Source organism: Lissotriton vulgaris, chromosome 10 (genome assembly GCF_964263255.1).
Source record: "Lissotriton vulgaris chromosome 10, aLisVul1.2, whole genome shotgun sequence".
Lineage (NCBI taxonomy): Eukaryota > Metazoa > Chordata > Amphibia > Caudata > Salamandridae > Lissotriton > Lissotriton vulgaris.
Window position 1 is genome coordinate 856479080 of NC_141698.1, and position 23223 is coordinate 856502302.

At 39.9% G+C, this 23223-nt stretch overlaps 1 protein-coding gene across 1 annotated transcript; it reads right to left on the reverse strand.

Annotated features, from left to right (window-relative positions):
* Positions 1-933: 933 nt before the first annotated feature.
* LOC147688902 (uncharacterized) lies at positions 934-9293 on the reverse strand. Its single transcript, XM_086939984.1, has 4 exons — positions 9254-9293; positions 2679-3116; positions 1952-2167; positions 934-1208 (listed from the first exon to the last, which is right to left on the reverse strand). Exons 2-4 carry the CDS (start codon positions 3114-3116, stop codon positions 1131-1133), a joined length of 732 nt encoding a protein of 243 aa, XP_086796110.1. The 5' UTR covers positions 9254-9293; the 3' UTR covers positions 934-1130.
* Between the last annotated feature and the right edge of the window lie 13930 nt (positions 9294-23223).

Consider the following 23223-nt stretch of genomic DNA (forward strand, 5'->3'; position numbering starts at 1 on the left):
GCTGAGTAATGCTGTTGTGGTGATGAGTGGTGCTGTGGTGGTGATGAGTGCTGCTGTGTCGTTGTACAGTGATATTGTGGTGTTGCTGAATGATGCTGTTGTGGTGGTGTGGAGTGATGTGCCTGGTGAAAGCGTGCATTGATAGCTGTTGGTGTGTGTGCCTGGTAAAAGTGTGCATGTTCTTTTTGTGTGACGTTTGTCTGCTGAGTAATGCTGTTGTGGTGATGAGTGGTACTGTGGTGGTGATGATTGCTGCTGTGTCGTTGTAGAGTGATATTGTGTTGTTGCTGAATGATGCTGTTGTGGTGGTGTGGAGTGATTGCCGAGTGATGTTAGTGTGGTGCTGAGTAATGGTGTTGTGGTGATGAGTGGTGCTGTGCTGGTGATGAGTGCTGCTGTGTTGGTGTTCACTCATTAACACCACAGCATAACTCTGCACCACAACAGTAGCACTTTTCTCAACAACTGCATCACTGAGCCCCACCAATGCACCACGCAGCAACACCACATTATTACTCTGCACCCCCACAGTACCACTGAGCACCAACACAGCATCACTCTGCATCACCACAGCCGTACTTGGCACAACAACAGCCTCATAAATGAACACAACAGCACTACTGAACAGCAACAAAGCATGCTTTTATACCTGTTATTGTAGGTGCCACGTTGAAACATGTAGTGATGTCAGACAACTATTGTATAGTTAGTGTTTTGTTTGTAGGCTTTGCGAAATGTAGCTGCAACTGCTATTGTTATGTATGATGTAGTGGTACATTTATAAATTTTTCTTTAAAATATACCCACCCCTAACGAAAATGACCATGCAAGTGGATATGTTGAAATTAGTATATTTATTTTTTTGAAACACAAAACAATATTTATTTATTGAACTTTGTACATTTTTTTTTTAGGATTGTTCATTATAAACTTAAATCTTCCTCTGACTTTTATTTAACAATTTTAGTAATTTTGCCATTACAAAAGATAACTTCACATATTTGAGGCAAATATTGAATTAGTGCTTCACCAATGTCATCCACCTCTTCGTCCAACATAAACCACTGTATAAGTGTTTGATTTTGTACGTCCATTGATTGGTAAATATTGGTGTTGGTTATTTTCGTTGTTTAAGTGCTCCAATCTCCGTTTGTACTTTCCACTCCATATATTTCCACGTCAATTGTTTCTTGTGGTGGCGTTGTTACCTGTTGTAGTAAATAAAGACATAGTTATTTTTTTTCCCCCTAAAGGTTACAGTGTGTGTCAAAGAGAGTGTTGTAGAGAGAGGCTGTTGTATAGAGAGGCTGTTGTAGAGAGAGAGGCTGTTGTAGAGAGAGAGTGTTGTAGAGAGAGAGTGTTGTAGACAGAGAGTGTTGTAGAGAAAGGCTGTTGTAGAGAGAGGCTGTTGTAGAGAGAGAGGCTGTTGTAGAGAGAGAGTGTTGTAGAGAGAGGCTGTTGTAGAGAGAGGCTGTTGTAGAGGGAGGCTGTTGTAGAAAGAGAGTGTTGTAGAGAGAGAGTGTTGTAGAGAGAGGCTGTTGTACAAAGAGAGTGTTGTAGAGAGAGGCTGTTGTACAAAGAGAGTGTTGTAGAGAGAGAGTGTTGTAGAGAGAGAGTGTTGTAGAGAGAGAGTGTTGTAGAGAGAGAGTCTTGTAGAGAGAGAGTCTTGTAGAGAGAGAGTGTTGTAGAGAGAGAGTGTTGTAGAGAGAGAGTGTTGTAGAGAGAGAGTCTTGTAGAGAGAGAGTTTTGTAGAGAGAGTGTTGTAGAGAGAGAGTCTTGTATAGAGAGAGTCTTGTTGAGAGATAGTGTGTGCGAGAGAGTGTTGTAGAGAGATAGTGTGTGGGAGAGAGATAGTGTGTTGGATAGTTAAAGAGTGTGTTCTTGAAAGAGAGAGAGTGTGTGTGTGGAAGTGATAGAGTAAGGGGTGCGTGAGAGAGCGTGTGTTCCTTACTTTTAATTTGCTGTGCCTTGTCGTGTTCAATATTTTCTGTCCATTAAATTCATGTACTGTGACATGAGTTAACATCACATATTCTCCAATGTTTATTGAGAATAGAGTAGCTTCCCTCCATAATGTGACTTTGATGTCATCAGTGGAATCTTTTAAGGTAATACATTTTATCGCTGTATTTTGTCCATTGATGAGCACATGTTTACTTTCCTCTTCCTACAAAAAATATTTGTTTTTAAATTTCAAAAGCACTGAAGTCAGACTTAATAATTGGTCAAGCATTGAAGACATAGTGATTAAGGGCTATTGCTCTTTTCAAAATAACGGCGTTTTTCCCAAGCATGTTAAAAAAAGATGAACTTTGATGTCTGAGTACGGCGCTCATCTTTAAACACATAACAAATTAACCTTTATAAATGCTGTGTAGATTTTTCACACCTATTTACACACAGTGTTAATTGTTAATATTTGGCTGCTGTACAGATCCTTTATGATTGATAGAAAGCCTCACAAATATAACAGCATATCTAATGTGTTACAGAGACCACATACCCAACTGCACCCACTCAAAAATAAATAACATCTAAGCACCAAATAGTACACACACACACACACACAATCACACTGACAAATCCAAAATATATATTGACAATGGCACAGACAACACCACACACACTAACTGACAACATAAGCAGAGGGACACACAGTACAAAACACCTCTACTTACTTCTGAAATGGTCCCACACACTGTCATAAGACTTCTCACAGTTGCACGCTTTATTTCTTTAATTGGAGAAGCAGATGGTGCAGGAGGCTGCAAAATGTTTTCAGCTTCTTGAATTAGCGATTGAGTTAGAGGCATTGCAGGAAATTTTGTAACTTTGCTTTGCTTTGTAATAAGAATTGTGTTGTTTTTAATTATAAAATTGCGTATTAGTAGCCCACAGTTGTTTTGTGTCTGCTGATATAAACTTTCTTGGTAGCACGTTGCTTTAATGGTTACAGTTTTATCAGCTAGAGCCAAATGAAATAGAACTTTATTTTCTTGTTTGGCGTTCTTGTAATTTGTTTTACTTGAGCACTTGATCACATTAACTCTGATGTGTTTTTCATAAGGTTTGTTGTCATTGGTGGTAATGTTAGCGATTTCTTCAATAGTCAACATCTGAAATAGAAATATACGTTACAAACAATGTTAAATACAAATCCATAGTGCTTTATGATCACTGTAATAGCATTCTAATGTACCATAATTTTGAAGTATGTAATTGGTATATATATGATCTAAGATAGATTGGTAGTCTGTTGTGTAAGTGTCTATAAATTGTGTACATTGCAACTTTGTCTCAAAGAACCCAATTAGTTTGTTAGTTTGTGAATTGCTTTGAGAGACATCTCCCATAATGATGAATTTGTGTTCTGGGTAAAAATTAGTGATAATGGTAATAAATTCCAAAAGATCAGTAATAAGTTTATGTGGTGGTTTGTAGACTATAATAATAAGGTAATCTGTGCAATTAATCTGTAATGTAAAATGTAAAATGTCTATCCCTTGGTGTGTTTAATAAATAGGTAATATACAAAGATCTTTCTTGTAGTACAGTATCATCCCATGGTTAGTGTTGTATGTATAAAATTTATCAAATATAATATGATCATATTGTTCTACATTAAAATCATTTCCAGTTTACTTCCTTGTCGTGTTGATCTCAGTTAAGCAAATAATGTCTGCTTGCATCATGTTACTATCACCTATCATTGATGTGAAATGCTTCTGAAGTGATCGTATATTGTGTGTTATAACATTGAAATGCGCCGTGTATGTATCTTATTGTGGGATAGTTATTTCAAGTTGTATTTCAATCCTTAATCTTTCCATTTCCTCATTAACTTTTGGGTGTATTATAATTTTAGTTTCATCAAAATTTTGAACGTATACGTTCTGTATACATTTAGCTCTGCTTATAGCAACATAATGTAAATGATTAATTTTGCTTTTATTAAAGTGTATATAAAGTGGTTCTATAGTGTCCCCTTGTGTGCGATGTATAGTACGTGCTGATGCTTGTCGTAAAGGAAATTGTTTGCGTATAACAGTAAAAAATTTCTTAGTGTATTGGAAATGTCTAGCTATAGCATGTATTGGTGTCCATGACTTTTCTATTTGTGCATGATATAAATGCTTATATTCTTGCCTTGCTTTTTGCCCCACAGTAATATTGTCAAATGATACCCAAACAATAAATGGTGTATTGTTAATAATGTCAACAAATTGTACTATACCAGTTGCGCCATTACTTAAACCATCGTTTACATCCACATTGAAAGTTAAATCATAACGGAGCTGTAAAGCAATGTGTAATGTATGTGCAAGTCCCATAGTTTTCGTTGGATCCTTAGGCAATTGGTTAAGTATAGTTTTTTTAACATTTTCTGACACATCTGAACTCACAGTATCGTTAGCTACTGTTATATACACTGGATATTCCTTGTTATGTTTATCCAAAACAAGTCTGTTAATTTCATTTACTTCAACATTAGTAGACATAATATATGGGATTGTTTCTAAGAGACTCTCATCAGGTGGCATTTCTCTTTGCTTAATTAGTAGAATATCTTCTTTAGTATGCTTCCCTTCTCTTAATCTGTTTAGTAGTTCTGCAAATTGGAGATCTTCTTTTTGACGCATAATCTTTGTTAATTCAAATAGTTTAAAATGTTCTTTCCATAAGTTGATACTTAAAGGGCCATACAAATTAGTAGAATCCTGAAAAATGTATCTGTCACAAACAGGTTTCAATTGGTAAAAGTCACCAATAGCTATAATTGAAATTCCTCCAAATGGTTAATTTGACGACTTTATTTCTTGTATTCTGTTATGTATAAAATTAAACATATTTTGACCCACCATTGAAATTTCATCTATAATAAGAACTTTAACATGCATCATTTGCATTTGAAGAGAAGTTCTATTTTCATGACTTAGTGGTTTATAATTTAAGCTTTGTGAGACAGGTATTTTGAAAGTACTATGCAATGTTTGCCCATGAATATTATGTGCTGCTTTGCCGGTTGGAGCAGTAAGTAAGACATGTATATTATCTGGATTTTCACCTGCCTTTGTATTATAGTAGCGTAGTAATGTTTGATGTAGTGCAGTTATTAGAAAGCTTTTACCAACACCAGCCCCTCCAGTGCAGAAAGTATAGCATGGAGTACTTTATTTCTTAACAAATACAAGTGATGGTAAACAAAATTGAGTTGTTGACCAGTTAAGTTGTGCATTATATTTTGGTATTTATCATCAGGTAGAATGGAGTTAGTTAAGCTTGGTTCTTCAGTTATTGTTCTAATTCCTAAATCTAATGACAAATCATATAGATGTTGATTTTCTTTTTTGTTCCCTTCATCACATACATTTACTATTGGTAATAATAGAGGTGATAGAGGAGGGGATATTATATTTTCATTAAGCTCTTGATTAGTAATTTTTCTAACCTCCCCGTGATTATGGTTATAGATTTTAACTTGTGAATCCACAACATTTTTAACTTGTAGATACCTTTTATAGTAAGTGTCATTGTTTACGATAATTTTATGTTCTTTTCTCCATGGATAGTGCAACATTAATAGTTCTCTATAATATTCTTCAGGCTCCTTGTCTTTGTTAAATCTGCAATAGCGTATAATTTTTCTCAGTTTGCGCTTACTTAAAGCATACTTGCTATTTATATTCTGCATTCCTACATCCTCATCAGTACATTCTATTTCTATTTCTTCCTCATCTGAGCTGTAAAAGTTTCTTTCTGCAAGCAAATCTTCTGAATCATTTATTTCTCTGGTATATTTTTTTTGCTGGCAGAGTTCAAATTTGAAGCATAATCAGCTAAAGTACACATTTCTAATTTTTTGGGCCTCTTGCAGTACTTAGCAATAATATTTTCACATTGAATGTCAGTTGAATTTTCGGGCAACGAATTAATAGTTTCCATATCGCGCATTAAATAAGTTCTTTTTTCTGGACGGCTAGTATTAATAAATACAAATGCCCGTGAACTTTTCCGTAATGGGATCTGAAGAATGAGATATGCTGCTTCTTGAGCACTAATTTCTGTGCAGTTGAGGAATTTGTTCCCTATTTGTTTAAGTTGGTCTTTGACATTTACTATTGTTTTTCACTTCTTTGGCAGCTTGTGCAATAAGTTTACTAATTCCTCTTTGCGATTTGCTGATATATGAAATAATATAGACCACACAAGCATAAGCATCTAGTATAAACTGCAAGTCTATGTTTGCTCGCCAAGCTTTCAAAATCGTACTATAGTAGTTATTAATGAAGCATTCATCTGGTGTTCTTTTTAAAAAAATTGTAGGCTTTTCTAAACGGGTTTGTATAGAAGTTATATATTCTTTATTATCCATCTTAATAACAACTAAAAATTCATCAAAAGAAAGTGTGCTAAAAGTTGCAGTATTCATTGCTTCATGGATACGTTTTAGATTATCTTTCCATTGCCTATCTGTCCCTTCAACTGTCAATGGCTCTAATATGAGAGTATTTGACATAGGATATTTGGGGTATTGATATTTACATGTTCTTTTATCTCTTCGACTGCAATTTTTAGTGTGCCCATGCCTTTGTAAATGTATTAAAGGCTGTAAAACAGTGTCATCTGACTTATTACATTGAATACATTGCTCAATAAAAACATTGACATCCTCCAATGGTGACACACCATAGAGGGGTGCATTTTTTACCCATAGTAATGCATGTATATGTGGAGAACCTCTCTGTTGGAATTCCACTCTGTAAAAGTAGTCAACTATTTCCCCAATTGGATTTGTCCCGTTCATCAAAACACAATTAAACAATTTCCTCACTTGATAGTCAAACTGTCTAGCACATGTAATAGGATCTTCTTGTATTAATCGACATTTTGTTTCCCAAGACATGTTATTGAATTCCTCTTCTGTGCATTCATTTAAGTTTTTAACTCTCAATAATATATTGATTAAATGGTGCCATTTTGTTTCAGCAGCAGATAAAGTTTAAAAAAAAGTTGGTATTCCAAGTTGTCTTATCATAGCAAAAAGGTCTCTTTTACAACTTTCCCAATATGGAGGTGAACTGCGTATAGTTTTCAAAACTTTATAACCTTCATTAAACTGGAACAAATTTTCAATATTATATTTGATGTCTTTAGCAGTAATCTTTTTACCATCTGTATAATTTTTCCGTATAGAAATATTAATTTTCCCTTGAATTTGCTTAATATGTAATTTTTTAAGTTTAAAGAAAACATTAGTCATACTTTTTGCTACTCTTCTATCATGACTTCCTAATTTCCATTGACAAATAGTACTATAATGTACCGGTATATGTCTTTCCTTATTGTTTGGCCTTCGTTCCCCACAATAAATTGTAGGGAAAGCCAAAAATTCAGAATCTTTATCCTCATATAAACCTCTTGGTGTATTATATTCAGCTGGAGCTAAACTTAATACATTTACCCTATTACTGGTAATTGTTTCATTAGTTAACATAGTATCTAAATTCCCTGCTTCCATGTTGTCAGATGTATCTGAAGAATACCTTGTCTCTGAATTATCAGTTACATTGGAGATTTCTGGAGGTATATACTGCCAGTCGGGGTTAATTGTCACACCATATTCATCAAACATGACACTATTAGTTGCTAGTCATGTAGCTGCCTTTTTAACGGTGTTTGGTCGAATATTTTCATAATGTGTGTGCGATTTATACATAAATTTTCTTTTTAATTTTACTGGGATGGTCATGGCATCATTCATTTGCCTTGGTAAAATGGTAACTGTTGTCATTACATCTGCAGGTACATTAACTACAGCACCTGATAATGATTTTTGAAATCCGCGTGGTAAACTACGAATTTGTAAAAAAGGTATCCTAGGAGACACTAATCTTTCTTCTAAATCGTATAATTCTAATTCCATTGGTACATTTGGAAATGCCATGCCATTTAGAACTGAACATGGTGGTATTTTATCTTTTCTGATGTAAGCATAGCAAGTCATACAAATGAAATTTGTTTTCTTGCTACTAATGTCACACCTTTTAAACATTTCTGTTTCACAAACCGTGCGAGTACTTTTTATTGTTTGTTTATGCCACAACTGGTTGCAAATAGTACAAACATACTCTGGGCCATGCAATATTTCACGATGGAATTTATTATTAATTAAATGGATTTGTTTATTTGCTTTGCGTTTTTGTACCAGCGGTAAACTTACAGTTGGTCTGTTTTCTTCAACACTTTTATTTACAACATTGTCAAGGGTTCCTAGTGCAACATTAGTATTTTTCCTTTTTTTCACACTAGGTTCTGAAAGGCTCAAGTTATCTGGGTTGATTTGAGACTGTTTCTTTGTCCCCAGAATAGAAATACTTGTTCCTGGCAAGTGACTTTTCTTACTAGTATTGCTATTAGTCCCCTTACTTTGAATACCTAAAGCGTCCGAAGAAACTAAACTCCCTTCAAAAATAGAATTGACAGTCACTTGAGTAGTATGTACAAAGATTTGAGATACTGGAGTTAAATGACTATTTTTCTTGTGCACTCTAAGTGCTCTTTGGAATGTTTGCTTCAATTTTTTTTTATATCTATTGGTGTTAATTCAAAAGGTATGCAATCCTGAGACATATTTCTAAAGATTTTTGCTAGATTTACAACATACTCCAAAAGTCCTTCAAAAGTTTTTATTTCTAGAGTTACACATGTTCCATTTGAATGAGGCATGCCTTCATTGTCCCTGCTATGTGAATCAAATACATAGTATGTTTGCATATTTCTGAAAATAGAAATTACATATACACTCATACAAAGTAGTACCCCACAGTACTTAGAAATACCTAAATGTAATGCAGTGCTAATATCTGGATAGTTTTTATCAAAATGTTTAAGGACATTACCATAGTAAGGGTTGTGTAGCGTAAGTGAATAAAACATATTATTGTGCTCTATATATTTTGGCAAATCATCAGGATGCATAAGTGTTTCTTTGTTAATAGAATGCATTTGTAGATATAAAGCATCTCCAAGGTCCATTATATAATTTAGATCATTGGAGTTCGATGTATTAACTGGTTTGCATACATTGTGCAAAATAGCAAAAGTACTATTTGGTAAGCATTGCTTCCCTTTTGATTTACTATTAAATCTTGTATTACCTTGATGGTAACTGGCTTTTAAGCATCTATGCATGTTATTTTTTAGTCCCTGTACTTGATTACTGTAAATATATAAAAACAATAATATTATTTACCTTGATTTGTGGGTGATTGTACCTCACTCGAATAATCTGAAATGAGAGTAACGTTAATTGTTAGAATATGCTTAACATTAAATAACAATTTAAATCCAAAAACAAAACAGGGAATGCAATAGTAGCTTCGAAATGTTGTATACTTATGTCTCAGAGTGTGACACAGGGCATGATAATAGATTGTGTGTGTGTGACAGTTTTTGCTTTTATGAGCAACTTTGTAGTGAGAAAGTGTGTGATGTGTAGAGTGAATGCTTGTTGCCCTGCATAATGAGTAGAGTGTGTGAAGTAGAGAGAGAATGAAGTAAGTGGGATATATCGAATGTATTTTGTCTAAAATGAGGGTGAGAGAGAAGCCTGAGAAGTAGGAAGAGAAAGATTGGAAGCATGAAAGTGAGAGAGCCAGTTAAAGTAACTGGGATCATTTTTTTTGATTTTTTTTAATGGATTTTAGAAAACGCATCATTCACACAAAGGAAAGTTGTGAGGGAGGATAGTGAGCGGGGAAGTGGGTGAGATGTAGCATGCGAGAGAGATGATCAATGTGAAAGTCAATATGCCAACTAATTTTTTTGTATGAAATTTGTCAGTATGAGCATGCCCCCCCCCAAATTAAACTGTGACAGTATTAAACGTTGGTAGTAGGAAGCGAGGCATAGCATTATGCATGATAAATGTGGGAGTGAACTGTTGTAAGGAAGTAGAGCAAAGTGTATAGGAGTGAACAACACAGTTAGCATGAGGATGGTTATAGTGGTAACATAGCACGTGAAAAATAACAGTTATTTTAATTTAAAAATCGTTACTGAGATGTGGCAAAGTGTTGTAAGATTTTTGTGCCAAAGGATGGAGCAGTGGAGTAGCAACGAAAGGCTGTGCAGGGAGAGGACAATTGTGTGTAAATAGCACTTGCATAATGTGAGATGTGGATTAATTGTGTGAGCTGCCTATGCAAAAGGAGGGAGGAGCTGACTTTGAACGAGAGTCTGTGCAGTTATGGAACTTGTGCTGTGTTTGCCTAAGTTGTGTATTCTTTAAAAAGTAATATAAAGTTGGATGCAACTGCGTTTTAGAGATGTGGCGAAGTGATGTCATGAAATGTGTGTGCCTTAGGATCGACCAGCAAATTAAGCACAAGATACTATGTGTATAAAAGGAATGACTAAGGGTGTAAGTTAGCAACATGGACAGCTGGAGGAAGCCTATAGTCTCAAAATGTAAGTTGTTGAAAAAGAAGTTTATGCAGGCAAAAGCGTTATTGAAAGGTTGCGAAGTGGTGTGAGCGGTGTGTGGAAAAAGAAGGAGGAATGGAGTAGGAACGAAAGGCTGTTTAGGCATGTTTAAAATGTGTGTAAAAATTACTTGCATAGTATGCGTTAATTGTCATGAAAAAGCGTTTTGGACAGGTGGCAAAGTGGTGTGAGCTGCATGTGCAAAATGAGTGAGCTACGGAGTTTGAACGAAAATGTGTGCAAGCAAAGGACGACTGTGTATTGAGATGTAGTGTACGTGTTCTGCGATGTGTAGCACATGGACTGCGTGAGTGAGGCTATAGTATTCAAATAGCATTTTGTTGACAAAAAATTTCTTTGCAGCCAAAAGCGTTAGTGAGAGGTGTGTTAGTCAACCAGAAATACAGCAGTAGGCAGTCTATAGTATTAAAATAGCACTTGCAAAATGTTTTCTTTTGAGGGAAATGCGTTACTGATATGTTTAGAAGTAGTGTGCCATGTGTGTTAGCAAATGGAGGGAGCAGCGAAATCGGAACGATAGGCTGTGCAGGCATGGGCTTATTGTATGTACAAAGCATTGGCACTTTGTTATCTAATTTGCATGCCAAATCGTTCAAGAGATGTGGCAAAGTGGTGTGAGCTGCCTGCGCCAAATCAGTGAGCAGCAGAGTAGGATCACAAGTGTGTGCATGCATGTAAGTAATGTGTGTTGAGATGTAGTTTACATTTTGTGTGATGTGTGGCAAAGTTGTGTATTGTTTGACAAATATTTGTAACTCCGATGATAAGACCGTTTTAGAGATGTGGCGAAGTGGTGTGATCTGTGTGTGCCTTAGGAGGGAGCAGCGGAATTGGCTCAATATACTGTGTGGATAAAAGGTAGGGACGAAGGGTGTGCTAGTTAATAACACGTACAGCTGTAGGAAGTCTATAGTATTAAACCTGCATGTTTAAAAATGTTTTGTTTCCAGGCAAATGCATTAGTTAAATGTTGCAAAGTGGTGTGAGCTCTATGTTAAAAAGGAGGGAAGAGCGGAGTAGGAAGGATGGGCTGTGCAGGCATGGGACAAATTTGTTTAAAATGACCTGTAATATTAGCCGTTAATTTGCACAATAAATCGTTTTGAAGATGTGGCGAAGTGGTGTGAGCTGCCTGTACAAAATGAGTGAGCAGCAGAGTTGGATCACGAGTGTGTGCATGTATGTGACGAATGTGTGTTGAAATGTAGTGTCGGTGTATTGTGATGTCTGTCAAAGTTGTGAATTTGTTGCAAAATAATTTTAATGTAGATGCAACATAGTTTTAGAGATGTGGCGAAGTGGTGTGATCTGTGTGTGCCTTCGGAGGGAGCAGCGGAATAGGCTCAAGATACTGTGCGAATAAAATGTAGGGACGAAGGGTGTAGTAGTCAACAACACGTACAGCTAGAGGAAGTCGATAGGATTAAAGTCGCCTGTTAAAACAAAATTTTTTCCCTGCCAAAAGAGTTATTTAAATGTTGCAAAGTGGTGTGCGCTTTCTGTTAAAAACGAGGGAAGAGCAGAGTAGGAAGGATGGGCTGTGCATGTATGGGACAATTTTCTTTAAAAAGGCCGGTAATATTAGCCGTTAATTAGCATGATAAATCGTTTGTAAGATGTGGCGAAGTGGTGTGAGCTGCCTGTACAAAATGAGTGAGCAGCGGAGTAGGAACGAGAGTGTGTGCAAGCATGTGACGATTGTGTGTTGAGATGTAGTGCACGTGTTCTGTGATATGTAGCACACCGACAGCTAGAGGGAGGCTCTAGTACCCAAATATCATTCGCTGCAAAAGCGTTTCTTTGGAGCCAAAAGCTATAGTGAGATGTGTCGATGCGGTGTGATGTGTGTGTGCCTTACGAGGGCGCAGATAACTATGCCCGGAATACTGTGTGAATGAAAGGAGGGACTAAGAGTGTGGTAGTCAACAACACGGACAGCTGTTGGAAGGATATAGTAAAATTTAAAAAAAAAATCCATAGATAGTGTGTGTAGCACACGGACTGCTGTAGGGAGGCTCTAGTATCCAAATAGCATTAGTTTTAAAAACGTTTCTTTGCTGTCAAAAGAGGTAGTGAGAGTTGTGTTAGTCCACAAGAAATACAGATGTAGGCAGGCTCTAGTATTGAAATAGCACTTGCCCAAAGAGTTTATCTTTGCTGTGAAATGAGTTACTGATATTTTTATAAGTAGTGTGACCTGTGTGTTAGCAAAAGGAGGGAGCTGCTTGTATGTTCAAAGCATTGGCATTTTAGTACTTAGTTTCCAGCCAAATTCGTTCAAGCGATGTGGCGAAGTGGTGTGAGCCGCCTGCGCTAAATGAGTGAGCAGCAGAATAGGTTCACGAGTGTGTGCATGCATGTGATGAATGTGTGTTGAGATGTAGTGTAGGTGTAGTGTGTTGTGTATTTCGTGCAAAATATTTTTAATGTAGATGCAACAGTGTTTTATAGAGGTGGCGAAGTGGTGAGATCTGTGTGTGCCTTACAAGGGAGCAGCGGAATAGGCTAAAGATACTGTGTGAATAAAAGGTAGGAACGAAGGGTGTGGTAGTCAACAACACGTACAGCTAGAGGAAGTCTATACTATGAAAGCCGACTGTTATAAATAAATGTCTTTCCAGGCAAAAGCGTTATTTAAATGAGGGAAGAGCATAGTAGGAAAGATGTGCTGGTCATGCATGGTACAAATGTTTTTAAAATGCCCGGTAATATTAGCCGTTAATTTGCAGGATAAATCGTCTGGAAGATGTGGCGAAGTGGTGTGAGCTGCCTGTACAAAATGAGTGAGCAGCGGAGTAGGAAAGAAAGTGTGTGCAAGCATGTGACGATTAGGTGTTTAGATCTAGTATACGTGTTCAGTGATGTGTAGCACACAGACAGCTAGAGGGAGGCTATAGTACCCAAAAATATCATTTTCTCCAAAAGAGTTTCTTTGCAGCCAAAAGGGTTAGTGAGATGTGGCGCAGTGGTGTGATCTGTGTGTGCCTTAGGAGGGAGCAGAGAACTAAGAACGGAATACAGTTAATTCAATGACAACATTAACAACCCCATTTACTTACCTAAATTAATATGTTTGTTCCAGATCACAACTGGGACAGAATGAATTGAAAACAATCTCTGTTGTATCTGTAAAAGAACAAGTATAATTTGTAAACATGTATTACCTTCGTATTTGATGCTAAGTAGAGTACGAGCGAGAGACTTTGGGTGAGGTCAAGAAAACGCCTTTTTGTACATTATTGTGGATGTGGAAATGGAGTTATAGGAAGCATAAAAAGGAGGGGAAGAGAGAATAAGAGAGTAATCATGAAAAAGAGTGACAGAAAGAAAGCAGAAAATAAATGGTAAGAGAGTGCAGTGAAAGGGACCGAAAAGAGTGAAGCTGAAAAAAAACGATGTTTAGAAAGTGGAGAGATACAGGGGAGAATGTGTAGAGGTATCAAGCTTGAAGATGAGATGCGAAAGATATCTATCTAGAGACGAATAAGTCAGTAAAAGATTTAAAGAAAAGGCAATTCTTGTACGAAAATAACTACAAATGCACTTACATTATAAAATTGTCGCGTAGTGTCTTCGAATATGTAGTCTTCGGAGCAAATACAGCGTCGTTCCGTCGGGCACTGTAGTCTTTCTGCACACGAAAAAGACTATGGCTCCCAATGAACCTTTCGTGATCTTAAATAGGCTGAAGTGCTGAAATTTGCCGGCAAAGTGTTTGCAAGTGGACAAAGGATGAAAGGTAAATCCCCTTCCCTTGCCCCCAGGAGATGTCTCCAAAGATAATGTGTCTAACTTCCAAGTGTGAAAATTTGAATGTGTATGTAGATGTAGTTTCGATTGTGGCGCCACTAGCGACTTTCCAGGCTCCTTCACGCAACCCTTGTTAATGTACCTGTCTTCCCCCACGCAGCAACGAACAAGCAACAACCACAATGAGCATTTGTAACGTAAAATTCCCAAATGTTAATATTTCTACGTAACTTTTTAAAAATAATTTATAAAGCAAATAAAGGTGAAAAAGGTACGTGCGGCAAAGGTAATGTAAAAATATAGCACCCTTGGAGTCCTAAATTTGACGTTAAAATTTCGAGCTACTTATTTCACAAGAAATGCAAGTATAATAAATGAGCACTTGCAACCCTAATATCTCAAAGATATTGTAACTTTAGAATCTATTCATCAGTTCTAAGTCATACAACACGATGTATAGTGTTAGTGTGTCTGCATGTGCTAAGCAGATACTGAGGGATGGTGTTCTGTGTAGATGGTTAGTAACTGCACAAACAAGTAGCAGACAGAGGGCTGTGTGCACTGAGTTAGGGCTGTGTGCACTGAGAGTGATGGTTGTGTGCACTAAGTGTGTGCAGTATGCACTGATAGCGTACTGTATGCAGTGTGTTTGAAGGCTGTGTGCAGTGTTAGTGAGGCCTGTGTGCAGTGTGAGTGAGGCCTGTGTGCATTGTGAGTGCTGTGTGCACTGAGTGAGGGCTGCTTGCACTGAGTAACGCCTGTTTGTAGTGTGAGTGATGCCTGTGTGCAGGGTGAATGAGAGCTGTGTGCACAGAGTGAGAGCTGTGTGCACTGATGGAGAGCTGTGTGCACTGAGTGAGAGCTGTGTGCACTGAGTGATAGCTGTGTGCACTGAGTGAGAGATGTGGGCACTGAGTGAGAGCTGGGTGCACTGAGAGGGAGCTGGGTGCACTGAGTGAGTGCTGTGTGCACTGTGAGTTATGTCTGTGTGCACTGACTGTGCAGTATGCACTTATTGCGGACTGTATGCAGTGTGATTGAAGGCTGTGTACAATGAGGGAGGCCGGTGTGCAGTGTGAGTAAGGCCTGTGTGCAGTGTGAGTAAGGCCTGTGTGCAGTGTGAGGGAGTGCTGTGTACACTGAGTGCTGTGTGCACTGATTGAGGGCTGCATGCACTGAGTAACGCATGTTTGCAGTGTGAGTGATCCCTGTGTGCAGTGCGGATGAGTGCTGTGTGCAGCGAGTGAGTGCTGTGTGCATGGAGTGTTTGCAGTGTGTTTGATCCCTGTGTGCAGTGCAAATGAGTGCTGTGTGCAGTGAGTGAGTGATGAGGGCACTAAGTGAGTGAGTGATGAGGGCACTAAGTAGGGCACTAAGTGAGTGCTGTGTGCACTGTGAGTTAGGGCAGTGTGCACTGAGTGTGTGCATTATGCACTGAGTGTGTACAGTATGCACATCAGTTACTTGCAGATCCGATAGTTCTGGACTCATTCATTTAGGCTCTGTTCGGCAATGAGTTCCGTGGGTGCACAATACTTGCACGATTATGGCTTCTGAAAATATGGCGAGAAAAAGTGTGATTTCGTGTTTAAGCAGCACTCACAACATTATTATACAAATCCAAAAGTGATTCGCGTAATCCTAGTACATTTTTATAGGGTCATACTGAATGTGGTATTTTTCTTTCTCCGCACACGTAAAATGTCTAGGCATTTGCAGTGTTGGTGTGTGTGAATGGCCAGAGCAGGCACTTACAGCTGGTGCTATGCATGTTTTTTGTGTAACCTTGCACGATCAAACGTAAGAATAACAATATACCAATTGACCTGCATGTAATAGATTGGGTAAAATAACGGGTTGCTTTCCACAGTGTTTCTAAAGTTGCTCCCCGTGTTTTTTATGGTATTCGGTGCACTGAGTGAGGTCTGTGTGCACTGAGAGTGATGGTTGTGTGCACTAAGTGTGTGCAGTATGCACTGATAGCGTACTGTATGCAGTGTGTTTGAAGTCTGTGTGCAGTGTTAGGGAGGCCTGTGTGCAGTGTGAGTGAGGCCTGTGTGCATTGTGAGTGCTGTGTGCACTGAGTGAGAGCTGGTACAGTATGCAGTGTGATAGAAGGCTGTGTACAATGAGTGAGGCCGGTGTGCAGTGTGAGTAAGGCCTGTGTGCAGTGTGAGGGAGTGCTGTGTGCACTGAGTGCTGTGTGCACTGAGTGAGGGCTGCTTGGACTGAGTAACGCCTGTTTGTAGTGTGAGTGAGGCCTGTGTGCAGGGTGAATGAGATCTGTGTGCACAGAGTGAGAGCTGTGTGCACAGAGTGAGAGCTGTGTGCACTAAGTGAGAGCTGTGTGCACTGAGTGAGAGCTGTGTGCACTGAGTGAGAGCTGTGTGCACTGAGTGAGAGCTGTGTGCACTGAGTAATAGCTGTGTGCACTGAGTGAGAGCTGTGGGCACTGAGTGAGAGCTTGTACTGTATGCAGTGTGATTGAAGGCTGTGTACATTGAGTGAGGCCGGTGTGCAGTGTGAGTAAGGCCTGTGTGCAGTGTGAGGGAGTGCTGTGTGCACTGAGTGCTGTGTGCACTGAGTGTGGGCTGCATGCAGTGAGTAACGCCTGTTTGCAGTGTGAGTGATCCCTGTGTGCAGTGCGGATGAGTGCTGCGTGCAGTGAGTGAGTGCTGTGTGCACGGAGTGTTTGCAGTGTGTTTGATCTCTGTGTGCAGTGCAAATGAGTGCTGTATGCAGTGAGTGAGTTTTGAGGGCACTAAGTGAGTGAGTGATGAGGGCACTAAGTGAGTGCTGTGTGCACTGTGAGTGAGGGCAGTGTGCACTGAGTGTGTGCATTATGCACTGAGTGTGTACAGTATGCACATCAGTTACTTGCAGATCCGATAGTTCTGGACTCATTCATTTAGGCTCTGTTCGGAAATGAGTTCCGTGGGGGCACAATATTTGCACGATTATGGCTTCTGAAAATATGGCGACAAAAAGTGTGATTTTGTGTTCAAGCAGCACTCACAACACTATTATACAAATCCAAAAGTGATTCGCGTAATCCTAGTACATTTTTTTAGGGTCATACTGTGAATGTGGTATTTTTCTTTCTCCGACACGTAAAATGTCTAGGCATTTGCAGTGTTGGTGTGTGTGAATGGCCTAAGCAGGCACTTACGGCTGGTGCTATGCATGTTTTTTGTGTAACCTTGCACGATCAAACGTAAGAATAACAAAATACCAATTGACCTGCATGTAATAGATTGGCTAAAATAACCAGTTGCTTTCCACAGTGTTTCTAAAGTTGCTCCCAGTGTTTTTGTATAGTATTCGATGATAAGGCGAGTTTCGCTCCCTTTAGTTTATATTTGCATTAACACGTAAAATTTCTAGGCATTTGCAGTGTTTGTGTGTGTGCATGGCCTAAGCAGGCACTTGTGGATGGTGCTATGCGTGTTTGGTGTGTAACTTGGCACTAACAAACGTACAAACAAAATACCATTTTACGTGCATGTAATCGAATGTGTAAAAGAAGGTGGTGCTTTAGACATTGTTTCTAAAGTTGCTTCCCTTGTTTTATGGTTTTCAGGGAGAAGACGACTTTCGGTCTCTTTAGTTTACATTTGCATTTCCCAGCGGATGGCCGACAACAGATTAGAATCTTTACGACTGTGATGAAAGCAATCCAGTCTCCTGGGGTGGTTAGGCCCCAGATGTTTTGCTCTCGCCCCCTCCCCACCTTACAGAAGGGAAAAGGAAGAAGCACATGTCGTGCATGAATGTGAAAGAGTCTAGAGACTGTTGGTTGTGTTTTAAAATGTTTTCCATAGCAAAGCGGGCATAAAAGTACAAGGTGGTGTGGGAGAACGGGCACTGAGTGTGTACAGTATGCACATCAGTTACTTGCAGATCCTATAGTTCTGGACTCATTCATTTAGGCTCTGTTCGGCAATGAATTCCGTGGGGGCACACGATTTGCACGATTGAGTTTTCTCATAATATGGTGATAAAAAGTGTGATTACGTGTTAAAGCCGCACTCACAACAGTATTATACAAATACAAAAGTGAATCGCGTAATCCTAGTGCTTTTATTTTGGGTCATACTGAATGTGTTATTTTTCTTTCTCCGCACATGTACAATGTCTAGGCATTTGCAGTGTTTGTGTGTGTGAATGGCCTAAGCAGGCACTTACGGCTGGTGCTATGCATGTTTGTTGTGTAACTTTGCATGAACAAACGTAAGAATAACAAAATACCAATTGATCGGCATGTAATACATTGGGTAAAAGAACGTGTTGCTTTCCACAGTGTTTATAAAGTTGCTCCCCGTGTATTTTATGGTATTCGGTGAGAAGGCGAGTTTCGCTCCCTTTAGGTTATATTTGCATTTACACGTAAAATTTCGAGGCATTTGCAGTGTTTGTGTGTGTGCATGGCCTAAGCAGGCACTGGCGGATGGTGCTATGCGTGTTTGGTGTGTAACTTTGCACTAACAAACGTACAAATAAAAAAAGTACCATTTTACGTGCATGTAATCGAATGTGTAAAAGAACGTGGTGCTTTACACATTGTTTCTAAAGTTGCTTCCCTTGTTTTATGGTTTTCCGGGAGAAGGCGACTTTCGGTCTCTTTAGTTTACATTTGCATTTCCCAGCGGATGGCCGACAACAGATTAGAATCTTTATGACTGTGATGAAAGCAATCCAGTCTCCTGGGGTGGTTAGGCCCCAGACGTTTTGCTCTCACCCTCTCCCCACCTTACATAGGGGAAAAGGAAGAAGCACATGTCGTGCATGAATGTGAAAGAGTCTAGAGACTTTTGGTTGTGTTTTAAAATGTTTCCCATAGAAAAGCGGGCATAAAAGTAGAAGGTGGTGTGGGAGAACGTGCACTGAGTGTGTACAGTATGCACATCAGTTACTTGCAGATCCTATAGTTCTGGACTCATTCATTTAGGCTCTGTTCGGCAATGAGTTCCGTGGGGGCACACGATTTGCACGATTGAGGTTTCTCAAAATATGGCGATAAAAGTGTGATTACGTGTTAAAGTAGCACTCACAACACTATTATACAAATACAAAAGTGAATCTTGTAATCCTAGTGAATTTCTTTGGAGTCATACTGAATGTGTTATTTTTCTTTCTCAGAACACGTAAAATGTCTAGGCATTTGCAGTGTTGGTGTGTGTGAATGTCCTAAGCAGGCACTTACGGCTGGTGCTATGCATGTTTGTTGTGTAACTTTGCACGAACAAACGAAAGAATAACAAAATACCAATTGACCTGCATGTAATAGATTGGGTAAAAGAATGTGTTGCTTTCCAAGAGAGTCTGTGGGCTGTTTGTTGTGCGTGTTGCCGTGCGGAAATAAAAGTAGAAGGTGGGGTGGGAGAACGTGCCGCTGAATGAGAGACAAGCTATGGTGTGCGTGTTTCCGTGCGAGAGACTGGGGGGGTGGGAGAGAGAGTCTGTGGGCTGCTTGTGTTTGTGCGTATTTCCGCGAGTGAAAGGCAGAAACGTGCAGATGAATGAATGAGAGAGAAGCTAAGGCGGGGGGATAGATCAGCAAGAGGCACGCACGTGTGCGTGTTGCCGTGCGTGAATGGGAGATGCACATCTAAATGTTATCAACGTGTGCGTGTTGCGGTGCGTGAATGGAACAGAGAGTCTGTGGGCTGTTTGTTGTGCGCGTTTGGGTAAAAGAACGTGTTGCTTTCCAAGAGAGTCTGTGGGCTGTTTGTTGTGCGTGTTGTCGTGCGGAAATAAAAGTAGAAGGTGGGGTGGGAGAACGTGCCGATGACTGAGAGACAAGCTATGGTGTGCGTGTTTCCGTGCGAGAGACTGGGGGGGGTGGGAGAGAGAGTCTGTGGGCTGCTTGAGTTTGTGCATATTTCTGCGAGTGAAAGGCAGAAACGTGCAGATGAATGAATAAGAAAGAAGCTAAGGCGGGGGGTATGCTTGCAAGATGCACGTCTAACTGTTGTCAACGTGTGCGTGTTTCCGTGCATGAATGGAAAAGAGATAGAGTCTGTGGGCTGTTTGTGCGTGTTGTGCGTGTTGCCGGGCGTGATTGGGATAAGATAAGCAAGAGGCACGAACGTGTGCGTGTTGCCGTGCGTGAATGGGAGATGCACGTCTAAATGTTATCAACGTGTGCGTGTTGCCGTGCGTGAATGGAACGGGGAGTCTGTGGGCTGTTTGTTGTGCGTGTTTGGGTAAAAGAATGTGTTGCTTTCCAAGAGAGTCTGTGGGCTGTTTGTTGTGCGTGTTGCCGTGCTGAAATAAAAGTAGAAGGTGGGGTGGGAGAACGTGCCGATGACTGAGAGACAAGCTATGGTGTGCGTGTTTCCGTGCGAGAGACTGGGGGGGTGGGAGAGAGAGTCTGTGGGCTGCTTGTGTTTGTGCGTATTTCCGCGAGTGAAAGGCAGAAACGTGCAGATGAATGAATAAGAAAGAAGCTAAGGTGGGGGGTATGCTTGCAAGATGCACGTCTAAATGTTGTCAACGTGTGCATGTTTCCGTGCGTGAATGGAAAAGAGAGAGAGTCTGTGGGCTGTTTGTGCATGTTGTGCGTGTTGCCGGGCGTGATTGGGAGATGCACGTCTAAATGTTATCAACGTGTGCATGTTGCCGTGCGTGAATGGAACAGAGAGTCTGTGGGCTGTTTGCTGTGCGTGTTTGGGTAAAAGAACGTGTTGCTTTCCAAGAGAGTCTGTGGGCTGTTTGTTGTGCGTGTTGCCGTGCGGAAATAAAAGTAGAAGGTGGGGTGGGAGAACGTGCCGATGACTGAGAGACAAGCTATGGTGTGCATGTTTCCTTGCGAGAGACTGGGGGGGTGGGAGAGAGAGTCTGTGGGCTGCTTGTGTTTTTGTGCGTATTTCAGCCAGTGAAAGGCAGAAACGTGCAGATGAATGAATGAGAAAGAAGCTAAGGCACGGGGGGATGCTTGCAAGATGCACGTCTAAATGTTGTCAACGTGTGCGTGTTTCCGTGCGTGAATGGAAAAGAGAGAGAGTCTGTGGGCTGTTTGTGCATGTTGTGTGTGTTGCCGGGCGTGATTGGGATAAGATAAGCAAGAGGCACAAACGTGTGCGTGTTGCAGTGCGTGAATGGAACAGAGAGTGAAAGACAGGGTGGTATGCTTAAAAAAAAAAAGTGCACGTCTGAATGTTGTCAAGGTACGGTGAGATAAGCAAGAGGCACGCGCAGGACAGAGAGAAGGTGGGCGGAGGAAGCAGCTTCAATGAGGCGTGGACAAAGTGACGAGCCAATGAAAAAAAACAAAAGCTCGGGAAAAAAAAGTTTATGGCACAAAAGCGCGTGCCTGTGCCCACGTGAACTCGAAGAAAACCGCACGGGAAAAGCGGTAGTTTGACGAGTATTTTGAGCACTTGAATTCTCCCCATTTCCCATTCCTGCGGAATGGAAAAGGCGAGACCTAAAAAAGGACACCGTGTTGAGTAAAAGAAAACTAGTAATTTCGTTTGTTACAGATGTGGTAGTTCCTCAAATTCAGCAGCATATGAGAAATGTCCTGCTAAATCTGCGAAATGTTTGGAATGTGGTTTAATTGGCAATTTCTCTAGGGTTTGCAGACATAAATCCAAGAAGAAATCTAAAAGCAAAGTGGCTTGCATTCAAGATGGAGATGATGAGAGCAACTCTAGCTCCAGTGGGGAGGAGGTACAGGTTAATTGCATACAAAAGAAAAAGGTAGTGTTAAATATCACAAATAATTCTTCCGCAAAACCCTTGTGCTTAGTTTCCCTGGGAGGCATTACAGTCCAGTTAGCAGCTGACTCAGGTTCCCCGTTCACTATTGTATCCCAGGATGTATGGAAAAGCCATTTCATTAACAACATAGGCACATGGTTTGAACCCAACAATGTTTCTGGAGAAAGTTTCACTGGAGAAAAAATTTACATGTTAGGTTTCCGAACCTTAGTATTTCGTTTCAAAGAAAGGCAATCTATAGGAAAATTATATATAGCGAAGGAAGGACCTTCGGTACTTGGATGGAAAGATCAAAAGTTGTTGAACATCATCCTTGATCCGAACAGTAAGGAACAGGTGTTAGACTCATGCGATGGTGAAGACACCAGGAAGCGGGTGCTACAGGAGTTCCCTGAAGTTTTTGCCAAAGGTATGGGTAGACTCAAAGGTTTCACTCATCAAATTCATTTAAAAGAGGGAGCAATTCCTAAGATACATAAAGCGAGGAATATTCCCTTCATAGTTAGGGAAGAAGTGAAAGCTGAGCTAGAAAAAATGTTAAGCAGTAATGTCATTAAGCCTGTAGAAGCAGCCAAATGAGTTTCTCCGTTGGTTGTCGCATGAAAATCCAACGGCAAGGCCTGTTTGTGTGTGGACTTAAGATACCTTAACAATAACATTCTGGTTGACCAGTTTCCACTTCCCAGGATTGATAAAATGTTGTCCTTGACACGTAATGCCAAATGGTTCTCCACACTGGATTTTTCGGCTGCATATCACCAAGTGGTGTTAGACAAAGGAAGCAAACATCTGACCACATTTTGTACACCTTTCGGATGTTACAGATTTAAATGTATGCCTTTTGGGTTGGCATCAGCCGCTGCTGTATTTCAAAGGCTGGTGTCGTACCTATTTGGACATATGCGTGAGGTTGTATTTTTCCAAGACGACATCCTGATTATGGGGAGAGATAGAGCACAGCATGATGCAATTCTTAAAGAAGTACTAACTAGTCTTATGGACAATGGTCTTATTGTTGAAAGCAGCAAATGTAAATTTGCAGAAAAGTCTGTGACATACTTAGGCCATGAAATTGGTGAGTTTGGTATCAGACCTAAAAGCACTTTAATTGAGGCCATCATCAATTGCCCCTCATCCAAGTCAAAGGATGAACTTAGATCTTTTTTTAGGTTGGCAGAATTTTATTCGAAATTTGTTAACAGTTTTTCACAGCAAATCTACGACATGCAATTGCTAATGAAA